This window comes from Panthera uncia (genome assembly GCF_023721935.1).
Source record: "Panthera uncia isolate 11264 chromosome D3 unlocalized genomic scaffold, Puncia_PCG_1.0 HiC_scaffold_8, whole genome shotgun sequence".
Classification (NCBI taxonomy): Eukaryota; Metazoa; Chordata; class Mammalia; order Carnivora; family Felidae; genus Panthera; species Panthera uncia.
In genome coordinates this window covers 65,762,242-65,779,505 of record NW_026057586.1, presented here as the reverse complement: position 1 = coordinate 65,779,505, position 17,264 = coordinate 65,762,242, and the positions used below count along the sequence as shown (strand labels likewise).

Below are 17,264 nucleotides of genomic sequence, written 5' to 3'. Positions count from 1 at the left end.
GATTCTCTCTCTCCCTCTGTCTCTCCTCTCCTCTCTCTCTCTCTCTCTCTCTCTCTCAAAACAAATAAACTTTAAAAAAATGAATAGGAGCGAAATCTTTAAGGATGGAATTCTACAACCCAAAATTGGGTTCCTCCCCTTCCCACGTCCATGACCTTACATAACTTACCTTACCTCTTACATCTCCCCACCTCCAGCTATAGGTTAGTAGGGGCTCTGGTGATCAAGGCTTATAGAGAGCCCCGAGGGCATCTGGCCCACCCCCATTAGGTAAGCCCTTTCTCCTCTCTGAGCCTCAGTTTCCTCATCTGTAAAATGGGATAAGAAATGGCCAAAGCTCTTAGAATAGTGCCTGGTACATAGTAAGCACTGGATAGATATCAGCTCCTGTAATCATTTATGGGAAACTGAGGCTACGAAGCTGGAAGGGGCCTTGACAGGGCTATCCGGCAAGGGAGTAGCTCACCCTATGTGAAATCTGCTGGCCCGGGGGAGGGGGGGGTCTCAGCCTCCCCACCCCACCCTCCCACGGTGTGGGGCTGCCCACGAGCAATGCCTTCTAGCGTCGGCCACTTCAGGGTTTTGTGGGCTTTTTAAAAATATAATTGTTTACATCCCAGAGCAGCCATTTCGGCTTAATGAATGAATTCAATATGCTCAGAAAACGCAGAATAAATCCTTGCCTGTGGCCCAGAATAGGCCCGGCTGCACCAGCTGTCGGGCAAGGAGCCAAGCCACCAGCTGGGGCAGGGCTGAGGATGCGGGGTCTGTGTCTACACAAAGGCAGGCGGGTGGGACGGGTCCCAGGAGGGGGACGGGCCTCGGGGATGCTGGGTCCAAGGACACATCAGCGCAATCTCTAGGTTGTAGGGCCACGTGGCAATCTCTTCGTCAGGGCCCCGTTTCGACCCAGCATCACCCCTTAGGTTGGCACCTTGCAGACGGGAACGCGGAGGCTTTGCTGAAACCACCATACCGTTGCTCGGGGAGGCTCCTCTCCCTGAAGCACCCTTTCCAATTTCTTCTCAGCTTTGGAGATTCAGCTCAAGGGTCCCCTAGGGTGGTAGGCCCCTTGGACGGGGCTGACCACTTTGAATTCAGAGTGTCTCCTGCCTACAGTGTTCTCCGGGCTTCCTCCATGCCCTGATCTGGGTCTATCTCCCTTGATCAGACTGAAATTTTGTCTTGGAAAGTAAGGATGGTGTCCCTGGGCAGCCAAGGCACAGTGGAGAAGACAAGAAAGGAGGAGAGAAGGAGGAAGAGGAGGAGGGAGGGAAGAGGAAAGGAAGGGCTGAGCAAAATGAACACAGGAATGGCCCAGGAGCCCAGACACTCGGGCTCTAGTCCCACCTCCCCCACAGCCTTTCTGTGTGACCCTGCGCAAGGCCCTTCCCCTCTCTGATCCTCTGCCCCCACCCGGTACAAATAGGGGGTCGGGCCTGGCGTGATCTTAGTCCCTTCAAGGCAGGTGGTTCTCTGTCCTCCCCAGCCCAGGGTGTTCACAGAGCCAGGCAGGTGGGTCCAGGTTGTGAGAGGCTGAACTTGCCATCTGAGCCAAGGAGAAACCATGCAGGCCCAGACTCTAGCGGGCCCGACTTGGTGACTCATGATGTCCCCTCGTCCAGAGCCTGGAGGAGTGAACGACCCTGGCCCCTGCCAGCTGGGGCCCGGATGCCAAACCTAATCAGCACTTTGGGGGGAAATACAAAGGAGGTGCGGGTACGCTGGGCTCTGAACACCTCGCTACAAATGTGCAGCTTGTGTCCTCGGGGGCAGGGAGACGTGCAGGTAGGAGCCCCTCTCGGGGCAGGGGAGCGAGGCACCTGGGGGCCTGCATGCTTCCCCTACGGAAACAGAAGTGAGCGTGGACAAGTGAGGAGAGGACAGAAGTGGCGGACAGAGGGGGCGTCCCCAAAGTGGACACAGTGGATCCATTCTGAAACTCCAGGCCTCCCTCTGCCCGTGACGGACAGAGTGCCCAGCAGACAGAAGGTCCAGCTTTGTGCCACTTAGAGCTGTCGTGACTTCACCCCTCAGAGCCTCGGCTTCCCACCTCCAAGTGGAAACAACGACATCAGTACCCGCCCCACAGTCTAGTGAGGGTTCAGTGAGCCAACCCGTGTAACACCCCGGGGATGCGAACCAGGCCGGGTGCATCGAGACGTCAGGCCTAGAACACAGTCTTTGACCCAGCAGATCTGTGTTCAGGAAACCATGCCTCCAAAATGCTCATTCCTACACGGGTGTTCAGGGCGGTGTTGTCTAGGCCCCCCAAAACCCGAAAACAACCCGAATGGCCTCCAGGAACACGGCTACAGATACAGAGTCCCTCCCCTCCCCCCATAATGGGCAGGTCCCTGCGGTCAACAGAGAAAATTAGGGTCACCCCTATGACTCAGCGTGCAAAGAGGTCAAGGACAGGGTCACTGGGTGGTTCAGTCGGTCGAGCGGCCGACTTCGGCTCAGGTCACGATCTCACGGTTCGTGGGTTCGAGCCCCGCGTCGGGCTCTGTGCTGACAGCTCGGAGCCTGGAGCCTGCTTCGGATTCGGTGTCTCCCTTTCTCTGTCCCTCCCCCACTCACACTCTGTCTCTCTCTCTCAAAAATAAATAAACATTAAAAAAAATTAAAATAAAAGAAGAGGTCAAGGACACGAGCCGGCTCCTTACAGGCGCAGACAGAGTCGCGGTGATATTCAAACAACATCCAAGCCAACCGCCCGCCTGTATATTTGTGACACGCAGAGATGCTGCTAAATGCACGGTGTGTAAGGGCCTGACCCTGCGGCCGGTGGTTTAGGCGACAGTAATACACCCACGTCAGTCACCGCTGCTGCGGACCTGGCCGCGCTTGGAGAGGGTTCATGGGGCTGCGTAGGTGCTCCGACCTCCTATGAGTCTATAATGACTTCAAACCGAAAAGTTTAAGAGAGGGAAAGAAAAAAAAAAAAAAAAACCCAGGCTGTTAGGGCAGTGACCTATCCTGTATGACGCGGTCACAGTGGAATGTGACAGTACGCATTTGTCAAAACCCACGGGATGGACAACTCCAAGGGTGGGCCCGAATGGAGACGGCGGACTTTAGTTCATCGCAGCGTGTCCGCACGGGCTCATCGCTTGCAATCACTGCTCCTTTACGCCCTTAACAATGATCCCCTTGGAGGGCCGAGGGGTCTGACGGGGCAGGGAGGGACCCTTTGCTACTCCACCGTCTTCTGTATGGTTTCCGCTTTCGACAGGAAGACGACTCTACAGTATTATGTGTGCAGAGTGGTTTTCAAACAGAAAGAGTAAAGCACTTCACAAGGTGCTTTGTGCTGGTGGGGTCACCGGCCTTCTGCGCACAGGGTCTCGCCCTGGCCGGGGGAATGTCTGGTCACCTCCTCCTGTCCTTGGATCTGGCCACTGGAAGTCAGAGCATCGCAGGAGAAGGCGGGGCCGTGGGGGGTGGGGGTGGGGGTGCCAGGCCTCTGTCCTGGCTGCTATTGTCTCTCTTTCCCGCAGGCCCCGCCCCCCCACCCCCGGCTCCCCGAGTTACGACCTCATCCATTCAGGGACTGACATCTTTATTATAGCGTTTGGGGAGTTAGCAGCTGATTGGCAACCTCCCTTCATCACCCCATTATGAGACCCCCCCTTGGGTTATATATGGGCCTGGTAGTGGCATCTATTAGGCCATGGGGTCAGCAGCAAGTAGACTGGCAAATTTAGTGAAAGAATAGTAAATTAACCCTCCCATTGGCCTTCAGAGAAAAAGGAAAACGAAGCAATGCGGCCATCCAGACAGGCATCGCTCGTCCTGTGGCTATTTTGGATTCTGGACATTATTGTCATCGCTCTGAAATAACGAGAGAGAGCAGGCAGACTGACAGTCTCGGGCTTTCTCTTGTAGCGACAGGACCACAGGGGTCGGAGAGGCTGAAAGACCAGCCCGCCTCAGCCTCGGGAACTCCACCTTTGCAGAGGAATGCTCCCTGGAGGTGGACAGACTTCCTATTAATAATAATACAGCGATAAAATAACCACAATGACAAAGTTTCGCATACTCAGATTAAATGACATGAGCCTCGCGAGAACCCTAGGAGGCAGGCAGTATTGTTATTCCCATTTTACAGAGGAGGACACCGACTCTCAAGAGGTCAAAGGAGTCGCAGAGATCACGCAGGAGAACAGGGATCAAACGCAGGTCAGCCTGGTCCCAGAACCCATGCCTTTCGTGAGCTCTCCGACCTTGATTCTGCTTAACGGCATAACCTTCCAGATGGGGGAATAGGGATTGGAGATTGGACACAGCCACGGTTGGAGATTAGACGGAGCGGAGAAGCTCTTAGGGGAGAGGCGACCATCCGGGCGCCCAGAATGCACGCGAGGATTAGGCCAGTTGGGTGGCAGAGAAAATAGCGAAGGGCAGGGATCCGGGAGGCAGGCAGGCAATGACTCTAACCTTGGATCCACCACGTGATGCTCTGTGACTTTGGCAAGGTCACATAACCTCTCTGAGCCTCGGCATTCCTCAACTGCAAAATGGGAATTCCTTCCCTATCTGTCACGGGTGCTGGGAGGATTCAAAGAGAGAGCGCGGGTGAAGGGGTCCCCCAGTCCTGGGCTGAGGTGGAGAACAGGGGACTCTGAGAGGGTTTTGTGCATGGAGATCATTCCCAGGCAGACCGTTGCATCTGGTTCTACTGTCCCACAGACAGGGGGACCCAAGACACAGAAATGGTTTCTCGCCGCAAAGAGGGCACCGAGTTCATCCTTCATTTACTCTCCTGTGGGAAGGGGGTCCTCAGGGGACATTACAGGACAGTGGCGGGGAACAGGGAAAGCCCTGGTAATAAAAGCAGGGAGCAGAAGTGTCTTCTTGCCACGTCAGCAGGGAGCAGGGAAGCCTTGGCTGTGGAATTTGACAAGCTTTATGCCATCGTACCTTCCAAAAGCCAGAACTTACCATGTGCCTGGCTCTGTGCTCGGCCCCTGACATATGGCATCTCGGTTCATCTGTACGGTGGACATGTGAAGTCACAGCCCTTCTCAGTCCCATTGTACAGGCCAGAACACTAAGCCTCAGAAAGCTTAAGTGACTTGCTCAAAGCCACTGTGGCTACACATGGCCAACCCAGTTATCTCTCAGCCCCCGTGTTCTAGAACCTTCTCGCTGCCCCCTCCGGGGATGGAGTCTGGTTCCCCTGGCCCTCGAAGCTGTCAAAGGCTCATCACCAGTAGAAGATGGCAGGAGGGACGCTGCGTGATATCCGAAGCCAGCTCAGAAAAGGGGACGCAGCTTCCAGGTTGCACTTGAAGCCGCCACGCCGAGAAGCCACCCAAACGAGCTCACGCGGGGAGGCCACAGACCGCACAGGACAGAAAGATGCCCAGCCAGCCCCAGCCTCCTCCACCTGCTTCCACCATGTGACTGCGACCGTAGGACAAGCCTCCAACCCGAACTGCCAGCTTAGGGAAGGGAGCCCTTCCAGGAGACAATGAAACGATTGTCGTGCAAGGCACGGGGGGTTGGGGCTGACGTGTTACGCAGCACGGTCAGCTGACCAGTCCCAAAGGTGGCAAGCTGTTCGAGTCCTCGCGTCGACGTGAGCCCAGGTCTGTGTCACTCCTGGCTGCTCTCAGTACTGCCCTGCACTGCCCTTGGCCCTGGGGACCTTCTGCTAGGCTGTGGACAGAGCACTGGACAGTAAGTCCAGAACTGGATTCTGGTTCGGAACCGGCCATTCGTTAGTGCAGAAGTCTCACAGTGCGCCCTTCGGAGAGGAGCGTCTCCATTTAGAGGCCTGGGCTCTTCACCCACCCACCCAACGGGCTTTCAACCTACCACCCAGCCCCCCTCATGGGCTGGCTTTAACACCGACAGAAACCACCAGCAACAAAAGTACTTTGCACAGAGCAGGAAGTCACGGCTTGCTGAATACCTCCTATGTGCTGGGTGTCACGCATCCAGTCTCTCTGACTATCGAATGCTCAGAGAAGGTAAGCAGATTTATTGCCATTTCACAGACACCGAAGCTGAGTCCAGAGAGGGGAAATCACTGTGCACAAGTTAAATCACACAGTCAGGAGGGTGGGGGGAGCCTGGGTTCAAATACCAGAGCCCCTGCTATTTCCTTCTCCCCCTCTCTCGCCTTATCAAGTGAGTTCCAGAGAGCATCCATGCTGCCTTTGAAACACACGGGAGGGCGCCTGAGTGGCTCAGTCGGTTAAGCGTCCGACTTCAGCTCAGGTCACAGTCTTGCAGTTCGTGAGTTCGAGCCCCGCGTCGGGCTCTGTGCTGACAGCTCGGAGCCTGGAGCTTGCTTCGGATTCTGTGTCTCCCTCTCTCTCTCTGCCCCTCCCCTCCTCATGCTCTGTCTCTCTGTACCTCTTTCTCAAAATTAAACAAACATCAAAAAAATAAATAAATAAATAAAAGGGAAAAAAACATACACACAGGCACCAGCTAATTGTTCCAGGGGCCACCTTTGCCAAAGGAAAGAACCACAAGGTTGGATGAATGGTTCCCTGATGGCTCCTGAGGGATGGCCCGGGCCACGAGCCTTGGTCAACAGCAAACCAACCGCAATGTCAAATCACCCAGGGTTTTCTGCCTGCCAAGTGGAGCCAGCCCCCAGAGCGTCCTCCCCCCGGCTTCCCAAGGGACCGGTCTGGGACAGCAAGTCTGAGAGACAGAAGGGAGGTGGAACCACGGTGCGAAGGAGGGAAAGTTCTGGGCCCTCCTGCCACTATTAGAACACATTCCCTAAGCCCCAACAGCCAGTTGTGGCTGACCTCTTCAAACAAGTGACTTTAAAAAAATTTTTTTTAAATGTTTATTCATTTTTTGGGAGAGAGAGAGAGAGACAGAGAGTGAGCAGGGGAGGGGCAGAGAGAGAGAGGGAGACACAGAATCCAAAGCAGGCTCCAGGCTCTGAGCTGTCAGCACAGAGCCCAACTTGGGGCTGAAACCCACGAACCGTGAGATCATGACCTGAGCCAAAGTCAGAGGCTTAACCGACTGAGCCACCCACGCGCCCCAGAACAAGTCACTTTCTAATGAACCAACTGAGCCAAGAGTCACCTTGCCTGTGCATGGGAAGCGGCCCAGAGTCAGAGCGTTATTAGCATTGCAACCTTGGGGGAGCCTCCAGATAGCTCTAAGACATCCTTTGTCCCCCCTCCATCCCTCCTCCCCCACCTGAGGCTCAGGCAGCTTCCATAACTTGGCCAAGGTCACAGCCTGCTGATAAAAGGCCAGGCTGAAATCTGAACCGGCTGACTGCAAAACTTCCATGTCCTTTCCCCTCCACGTCCTGGCATGCTGGCATGCCTCTGACTTTGCGACTGACGGGGGGGGGGGGGGGGGAGGGGGGGGGGGGGACGCCTCAGGACAGGGCGGCCCACCCCCCTCCTCCCCACAGGCAGCCAGCCTCCTGGGATAAAGGCCACCAGGTCACAGGGGCCAATGGGATTGAGAAGGGTGTGGGGAGGAGGCATGTTTCCCTGCAGGAACTCAGGGGTCAGCGGGGACCTGCATAGGATATGAGCCCCACAAAGGAGGCGGCTCAGAGCAGCCCCAAGGAGTTATGCTGCGGCCGTGTATGATGTAGGCGCAGAAGGCTCAAATGAAGCAGGGGCCATGAGCACGCTGGGACCCCATAGTGAGCTGAGAGCCTGGGGTGCCATCCACCTGGAACCACCCACATGCGCCCAGTGGGCTTCCTGCTCAAAGCTTGGCACCTGTGATAAGCACACATTTGGTCTTTGTTCCTGGTCCCTGGTCCACAACTCCCAAAACCCTTGGCATCTCTGAAGTGAGGAGGGTCTTTTGTTCACTAATGAATGACCAGCTTCCTGTGGGGGGGGTGGGCAGGGTGCTCTATAGCTTCAGGACAGGGGCTGATGGCCAGAAAGACCAAGGCATGATTAGAAGCTTAGAACTTTCAGCCTCACCCCCTGACCTCCGGGGAGGGGAGAGGGGCTGGAGGTTGATTAATCACCCGCTGCCTTAAAAGCCCTAAACTACAGAACTCGGAGAGCCTCCGGGTCAGTAAACACATCAAGGTGCTGGGACGGTCGGACCAGAGAGGGCAGGGAAGTCCCTTCCCCATGCCTCGCACTACACTTCTCTTCCATTTGGCTGTTCCTGAGCTGTATCCTTTATTCTTATTTTTTTAATGCTTATTATCTTTGACACACACACACACACACACACACGCACACATAGCATGAGCAGGGGCGAGGCAGAGAGAGAGGGAGACACAGAATCCGAGCTGTCAGCACAGAGCCTGATGTGAGGCTCAAATTCCGGGAACCCAGACATCATGACCTGAGCTGAAGTCAAACACTTAACCGACTGAGCCACCCAGGCGCCCCTGGGATAATAGTAAGTAAAGTGACTTTCTGGGTCCTGTGAGCTTTTCTGGAAAATTACCAACTTTGCAACCGGTCGGTCAGAAGTACAGGTGGCCCAAATGGATGGCTGGTATCTGAGGTCGGACAGTCTTGTGGGACCGAGCCCTTAACCCGTGGGGTCTGTTTGAACTCCAGTATCTGAATCGAGCTGAACTGAATTGGACCCCCCACTGGTGCCTGGAGAATCAGAAAACTGGTTGGTGTAAGGAAAACCCATGCATTTGGTATTGGAAAGTGCACTGACGAGAAAGTGACTTTGCCAGCCCTCCGGGAGCCTGTGAGGACAGAAGTGGGAGCTCGCGGAGCAAGAGAGGCGGGACGTGTGGCCCCCAAGTTTGGGCTCGGAGCTTGGGAGGCCCTGGGTCCAAACCCCACCTCTGACTTTAGTTATGCGCCACGAGGGAGATGGATGAAGTTCTCCAGCGGGCCTCAGTTTCCGCATCTGTAAAATGGGCATCGTAATAGACCTCACTCCTCCCGGGCTGGCCTAAGGCTGCAATGACATCACTGTATCCACAACCACTCAGCCCAGGGCCCAGAAAAACAAGCTGATTCCCCATCAGGAGATGGCAACAGCCTGTTGCTAAGGCAAGGACAGCGGAGGGGTATTTGTAGGGAGACCAACTGAGCTTCCAAATCTCACTCTGGAACATACTAGCTGTGTGACGTCGGGTACATCACGTACTTAATCTGAGTCTCTGTTTTTTCATCTATCAGACGGTGATGAACGATAGCAAATACTTCTGAACCGACACTTTATGAGCGAAGTCCTGTGCTCCACACTCTTGGGCACTGACTCAGTGAATCCTCACAATGAGTCTGCGAGCTGGGTGCCATTAGCCGCTCCATTTTATAGAGGAGAAAACCGAGGCTCAACGTGGCCAAGCCAAAGCTCGCACCCAGCAGGCCGACTCTTCAGATCAAGAGGCGTGACCATGGCACAGTTGCTTTTGAAACTGTCAAACCCGAAGCCAATCCCGTGGTGGTGGTTGTTATCACCGTAAAGGTTTAGACACCCTGAGTCCGGTTATAAGGCCCAAAATGTTCCTTTAGGGACTGATCTTGGTCTTTAAAATACGATCAGGGCAAGGGCGCTTGGGTGGCTCAGTTGGTTTAGCGTCCGACTTCAGCTCAGGTCATGATCTCACGTTTTGTGGGTTCGAGCTCCGCGTCAAGCCCCGCGTCGAGCTCTGTGCTGACAGCTAGCTCAGAGTCTGGAGCCTGTCTTCGGATTCTGTGTCTCCCTCTCTCTCTCTCTGTCCCTCCTGTGCTTGCTCTCCCTCTCTCTCTCTCTCTCCCTTTCTCTCTCAAAAATAAATACAACATAAAAAAAAACTAAAAAAAAAAAAAGATCAGGACCCTCAAAATAAATTACGGAAGCCAGGCGTGCTGGGAGAGATCATCATTTTAATAAAAAAAAACCCTGATTAATGGAAATGATTCTTAATATATTTCAAAATGATCTGTTATGACACAAAGCAAAGACATTTATATATGACTTTGAAATTCTTAATAGCTGATTTTAGAGCAACCTATTATGAAATCTTCCAAAGCAGAATATATAGTAAGTAAATCATCGGGCAGGGCCTCCTGGGCTGACTGACGGCAGCTCCTCTTAAAATAATTTATAAGGTGTGTGTGTTGGGGGGGTGTGGAGGAAGGCTGGGAGAAATTATTGCCATAATCATGTATTAATAAAATATTTATAAATGTGACTTTTCCTTTTATCATTACAGGCAGCGACAGGTGTGGGTCAGGTCCCCGGGGCCCGCATCAGAGGGGGGATCCCACATGCCCCCAGAAGAGAAATTCCACCACCAAACTCCTCTGGTGACAGGTCAACAGATCAGAGGGCTCTGTCAGCCTCTGTTTTGTCACACTGGAGGCAGAGAGGGCTGACGTTGACTTGGAAATCGGGAGGCAGGTCCCACCTGTCTGCAGGGCTTATAGAGTGCCTTGGTGGGAGCAATCCTGTGTCAGCTAAGTGCAGCCAAGAGGCAACTGGCTGGGCCACCTTGGGAGGGTCACCTAGTCTGGGATCAACAACAAAATCCTAGACTTGCCTTTTACTGAAGGATTGCCTCGAGCTGGCTGCTACTGAGGACCTGTGCACCAGCCCTTGCCCCGGCCATCCCATACCTCCTATCCCATACGTGTCCCTGGTCTGTCACTGCCTCTCTGCTGTCGCTGGCTGCAGGCACATGCTTCGCTCAAGCCCAGCACAGGCTGGAAGGGCAGGTGTTCATGCAACCTCCAACCACGGAGAAGCAGGAGGTAGTGGGTAGATATTCCAGCTCCTTTGTCTCCAGGCAATACCACTGGGAGCCACGGTCCTCAGAGTCGCCCAGAGGTTCCCAGTGAAACTGGTTCCAGTTGCCCACAGGTGACGTGCTCATTAAAGCATGTAGTAACACTATCACCCATCTTCCCTTCCCTGTCTCCCTCCCCTACGGGTGATCCCCTCCCAGAAGAGCCACGTGCACCCAAATCTTCGTCTCGGCGTCTGCTTTGTGGAACCCAGCCCCGTTCAGCTTCCTCTTCCAAATCCCGTTTAATCCACGCATCAACCCCATGTTCTGCCCATCAAAGAGGAGACCACCAAAGTTCAGACAAGTCTGGTTCTCGATCCTGGCTAATTGCACCAAGAGCCTCGAGTTTCCGTTCTGTACAATAGGCTTGCTTCCTTCCGCTCTTCCCCAACCACAGGCGCCCTGACTCTGAACCTTCAGGGCTTTCCTGGTCTGACCTCTGCAATCCCTCCCTCAGCCCAACCTGTTCACAAAGCTGGTCCCAGTTTGGAAGTCTCGTGTCTCCTAATAAGATGATAAATTCTCAAGACGGGACAGTAGTCTCACAGCCCCCCCGCATCCCTCCCCCTGCCAGGCCCGGGCACAGGGTAGACGTTGGCTCATCTCAGGGACTGGGATGTATTATGGGCTGAATTACATCCTCCCCAAATTCATATGTTAAAGTACTAAAGCTCGGTACTTTAAATTGTGACTGTATTTGTTGACTGAGGCTTTAACGAGATAATTAAGGTAACATGAGGTCATCTGGGTGGGCCCTGATCCAATGTGATTGGTGTCCTACAAGAAGAGGAGATCAGGACACAGACAGACCCATGAATGGAGGGCAGGCCATGTGAGGACGCGGCAGGAAGGCAGCCCTCTCCTAGCGCAGGAGAGAGGCCTCAGGAGAAACCAACCCTGCCAGGCACCTTGACCTTGAACCTGAGCTTCTAGCCTCCGGAACCGTCAGGAAACAAGCTCCCAAGATTAAGAACCTGTAATCTGGCCCGACCGCAGAATTTCACATCTGACAAAATGGTGACCAGAGAGAGACAGGGGAACTTGTTCAAGGTCACACGTCCGGTTGAGGGCAGAGCCAGATTCCTAACATCCTCTCTCTGGCTTGGCTTGGGTCTAAAGAGGACCGAGGAGTTTTCTCACAGCATAAACAGGCCCTGCAGAGGCACAAAGATCCCCCCTTGCTATGACGTTCCGTGACGAGGGGCCAGCTTTTTCTGTAAAGGGCTGTATAACAATTAGTTGGAGCTTTGCAGGCCACACAATATTTGCCTCAACTACTCAACTCTGCCATTGTGGCAGGAACGCAGCCACGGGCATGTGAATGAAGGGGCGCGACCATGTTCCAATAAAACTTTAATTATGGATACTATCATTTCAACGCCATACAATTCGCACACATCCTGGGGCCCCTGGGTGGCTCAGTCGGTTAAACAGCCGACTCTTGGCTTCAGCTCAGGTCATGACCTCACAGTTCATGAGTTCAAGCCCCACATCGGGCTCCACACTGACTGGGTGAAGCCTGCCTCGGATTCTCTGACTCCCTTTCTCTCTGTCCCCTCCCCTGCTTGCGCTCTCTCTCTCTCTCTCTCTCTCTCTCTCTCTCAAAATAAATAGTAAACATTAAAAAAAGAAATGTTCATACATCCCAAAATATTACACATAGATAGATAGATCTTCATCTAATTGAAGTACAAAAACCATTTTTAGCCTGCTGTTATCCAGAAACACAGCCGACTGGATTTAGCCCACAAGCTATGCTTTGCTGACCCTCGGTATGACAGAGTCAGATGCAGAGGTGGGGATTTTACCAGATGATTAGAGCTTTGCAGGAAAAGAAATGCAGCCCAGGTCAGAGATGGGGCCACGTTCTCACACCATGGTGTGCATGACTCAGGCTGGTCTCAGTGGCGAGGAGGTTGGGACACATTACAGTCCCGTGGGCAAAAGGATGGTGGTGTCCCAATGGCCAAGGGGTCAATCATGGCCCACAACTGAGTTTTGGAAAGGCAAGTGGCATTTGATTTTTCACCATTGTCCAGTCAAGCATGTCTGTCCTTGGTTTGGACTAACTGTGGAGTCCCCACCTTACTTATTTCTGACTCAGCATAACTCCTAGAAACTTCCAAAATCAAATCAGTGGGCCAAATATATGCAGCTCACGTGTATGAGAATCAGCAGAATGAGCCCCAAGGCCCAGGAGTGTGGGGATGGCAGGAATGACATGCCAGAATATTCCAGAAGTCTGCTGCCCACAGACAAATGACCCAGAATGTCAGCCAGAGTCAGTACATAGCCCTCAGAGGACAGCCTTCAATTCACATGTATTCATTCAACAAGTAAATCCCAGCTCTATGTCCTGGGCCCCAAGGAAGTCACTCCCTACTCGAAAGAGCTAGACAAGGACACAATCACAATACAAGACACCATAATCCTCAAGAAGGCAGGAACCACACTGATCTTGATCCCTACTCTCTCCCCAGGACCTTCTACAATGTCAAAAGAAATCAAAGAAATTGGTTAGGGAAGGGAGGAGCCTTGAATGCCAAGTCAGCGAAGTTTACTTGATTTAGCAGGCAAGGGAGAAACTTGGGAGGATTCTAAGCAGGGTAATGGCACACAATAGGCTTGTGTTTGTTTTTTTTTTAAAGACCCCAAAGGTCACAATGAGGATGGACAGAGGGAGGAAGGTAGTCATTAGCAATGAGACTACTGCAATAGTCTGAGCAAAAATTTAAAAAAAAGGAAAAGAAAAGAAAAAGACTGGCAAACAGTAGGAATAGAGAAACACAGACATAAATGCTGTCACAGAGATCATCTACAGGGCAAGGTGAATAAAGATTGGCTAGGGAGGGGCAAGGGCCAGAGAGAAGACCAGAACCACCTTGGGGAAACAAGGTGAAGTAAGGATGATCAGTAAGCAGACCATTAAGAGCAGGGACAGACTCAGGAGGACAAGGATGGCTGGGTGAGCTTCACCACATATGGTAGGGAGCACCTCCAAGATGTCGAGATGGAAACACAGCACCTTTATTGCTTGGACCCAACTCTCTCTCAAATGTCCGAGACCTTCTGCGCTTAGGACACTGGCTGCTCGTCACATATAGCTATTTAAATTTATGTTAATTAAAATGTAATGCAATTAAAACCTTAATTCCTCAGGTGCACTAGCTGCATGGCAAGTCCTCAACAGCCACCCGCAGCGAGGGGCTGGGTCTGGACCGCACGGATGGAGAACATCTCCATCATCACGGAGAGCTCCGGGGGGCACCGCCGGTCTACGAGGTTTGCTTGAAAAACCCAGACCTGTTTCCATCTCACGGCGCCTGGTCCGGCGGCCTCCCAGACACCGGTCCCGGAGACACAGAGGATGACAGATTGATCCTGTCCCGCCTCATGGAGAGAGGGGGTTCATCAGGCACCTGCCAAGGCAGACAGCTGGCAGTGCAGGTGAGCTCGGCAGGAAGGACTCACCTTTGCAGGCTCCCGCTGCGCCGAGGTGGTAGATGGCTGCCAGCACCCGCCAAATGGCTCGCTGCTCGCCCTCCGAGATGCCCAGTGTCTCCATGGCGCTCTGGAGATGGGCAAAGGCGGCTGCCGCCTTCTGCTTGTCTTCGGGCTGAGAGCAAAGGGAGAGAGGAAGAGGCCGTCAGGGTGGCGAGAATGCAAAGCTCAGACTCGGCGTGGGGGGAAACAATGCGGTCGCTTTATAACCACAGTAAATTACCCACAATTAGGCTGTGGAGTGTTGATGCCCAGAGCTCAGACTGCAGGGAAAGTAAGTCATTCCTATCTGTCTTTGGAATGCACTGTGATTCTCATTCACCCGTGGGTTCCCTGGGTAGAGTTTTTGAGGCTCTGCTGTGTACAGGGCCCAGAGGACGCAAAGCCGAGGGAACCCCAGAACTTGACTTTAGAGGGCCTCTCGAGGTTAGCCATGGAAAGAGACATAAAACTTAGTGTGACGCAGGCTAAGTGGCGGGGTCCGGGCAGAGGCAGGAAGGCGTCAATGAATCCCCCTCAAAATTGTCATAGAGGTTGTCCTAGAAGGCGAGACAACACTGAGGTTGAAGTTTGGAAGAGGCATAGGCGTCACTGACCGATTTAATGCAGTAAGTCCCTACAAGCAGAGGGAACAACGTGACCAAAGGAGATCTCGGGGGACAACAGGTGGTCAACTGAATGCGGGCACAGAAGCAGGTATTTTTGGAGGTGGGGCCGACAGAGAAGAGAGAAAGCTTGAGAAGCTGGCAGGTTCCACTTGGGATGGCCTCATGTATGATGTTAAAGGCATGGGCTCTGAATGCCAACCAGGCCTGGCAAATACACACGCCTGTCTATACTCCCGGACCTGTGGCAGACGTCGTTAATCGATCGAGATGCCACAGCAAGCCAGCGAGTCCCCACTGTTTCCAGGATCCCACCCCCTGCAGCCGCCACCAACTGATCTGCCTCAACAACGGAAGTGCAATCTGTATGCTCTCGCCAGGGCAAGGGATGGGAAACTGCCCAAGGATTTTAAGCAGGAGGAAAGAGAAAGTGACATGATCAGATGTTTATGGGTTGTAGGGTGTTGTTTTTTTCTTTTTCAGATTTATGATCCCAATTATGTTTGATTGAATATTAAAATTAGCCTGAAACTCCTGCGCGCACACACACACCATCTGGCCGAGGAGACTCAGCCCAGAAACCTGCTGGGTTGAGAGAAAGTGAGCTGGGGACAAGAATTCTTTTGTCACTAATCCACCGGCAGATAATGAGGAACTGATTTGCACTTGGCCCTCTTACAGAGCGTGGGTGATGAACTGTAGGCTGGTAAAGCTGGCAGGTTCTTAAATTTTGTGGAATCCAACGCCCAGAGAGGGGATAACACTTGCCCAAGGTCACACAGCAAATTAGCATCCGATACAGAACTAGAATCAGGCTTTTCTGACTCCCTGTCCAGGCCGCTTGTCCCCTCCACTCCAGCTACGTCTAACTAGCAAAGACGGCTGCGAGAATCAGCAACCAACCGGGCCGACGTCAAAGCATGCAGTGACATTGAGACATTCGCTGTGAAAATATTTCAATTAATAGCAAAAGCATGTTCCACTGATCCATCATATTTCTGGGCCACCACAGGACCACAAAATCCCTAGCAACCAGGAGCTCAACCTAGCAACCGCAGCTGCTCCACTGGAGCACACGGAGGGAAGGAAGGCATCTTACCAACATGTTCTCGGTTATTTATGAGATTTCAAAGCGGCACAGAAAGGACACCGAAAGGACAGTGGCAACACATTTATTATGGCTCCCACTGTCAGCTCTGAGCATTTGAATTTAAATTACAGGCGGACTCCATCATCGGCCACTTAGCTCATGCGAAAAGAAGGAGAAACTTTCCCCAAAGCTTAATCTGTTTCTCTTCCCCTCCCTCCCCACCGCCTCCCCCTCCACCGCCCACGTCTCTGTTGCAACAGAAAATAGAGAGAGGCAAATGTGTATGTTTCTGATCCAAACAATTAGGATCAGGAAGATGTTTATAGTTGCTTAAATTTCCAGGGAGCCAAACATCTCTGCCTAATGCTGTCACGAAAGCCACCCCTTCCAGCAAGATCGTGAATGTGGAGATCAGCCCGCAGCCCAAATGTCTATCAACAGGAGACTGAATACACAAAGGGCAGTGTCGCAGGGAACAGCGGTGGAGTGCTACGAGGGGATGAAAAAGAACGAGCCACAGATCCGTGCATCCAAAGGCACGAATCCCACAGACCACGTGAGCCAGAGAACCAAAGACTCCGCACTGTATGACTCCCTCTCCGTGAGGTTCAAGCATGAGCCGAGCCAACCTACAGTAAGAAAAGTCATTTTGGTAACGCTGGGACGGGAGGGACGCCCCTGATCAGGAAGAGACTCAAGAGAGCCTTCGTCAGAAATGTTCCAGGTGTTGATCTGGGGTGTGGCTACGGGTGCATTTGAGAATATAGTCATCATTGGGGGGAGCCTGGGTGGCTCGGTCGGTTAAGTGTCTGACTTCAGCTCGGGTTATGATCTCGCAGTGCGTGAGTTCGAGCCCCACGTCACTGTAGAGCCTGCTTCGGATCCTCTGTCTCCCTCTCTCTCTCTGCCCCTCCCCTGCTCATTCTCTCTCTCCTTCTCTCTCTCTCTCAAATAAATAAACGACAAAAAAATAAAGAATATATTCATCACTGAGTTGGAGGCTTAAAGTTAGTTGTCTCGCCACAATTAAAAAAAAAAATTAATGGGAAAAAAAATCAACTCACAAGACGCCCAGGGTTTATCTGATGCAAAGACTCAAGGTCAACCAAAGACTGCAGGTAATTTAGTGGGGAAAAAAAAATCCAAAATGTTCTCTCCACATTAGACTGGGCTGTGCTTAGAGCACCCAGGAGATCCCTACAGTGCAGAGAAAGACAGGCCAGGTTTGGATTTGGAGTCAGACAGAACTGGACGTTTCCATGACTCAATGCTCCCCAGCAGGGTGACTTTGTACAGATCTCCTGCCCTTGCACTGGGGCTCAGTTTCTGCTTCTGTAGAACGGAAATCGTAGCCTACCTT

The 17,264-nt window shown here is 52.8% G+C and overlaps 1 protein-coding gene across 1 annotated transcript in view; it reads right to left on the bottom strand.

The window, feature by feature from the left end:
* Positions 1-17,264, bottom strand: part of MYO18B (myosin XVIIIB) — a 240,850-nt gene that overhangs the window by 198,700 nt on the left and 24,886 nt on the right. The window contains 1 exon segment of the mRNA XM_049619573.1: positions 14,180-14,324. Coding sequence (XP_049475530.1) covers positions 14,180-14,324 — 145 coding nt within the window.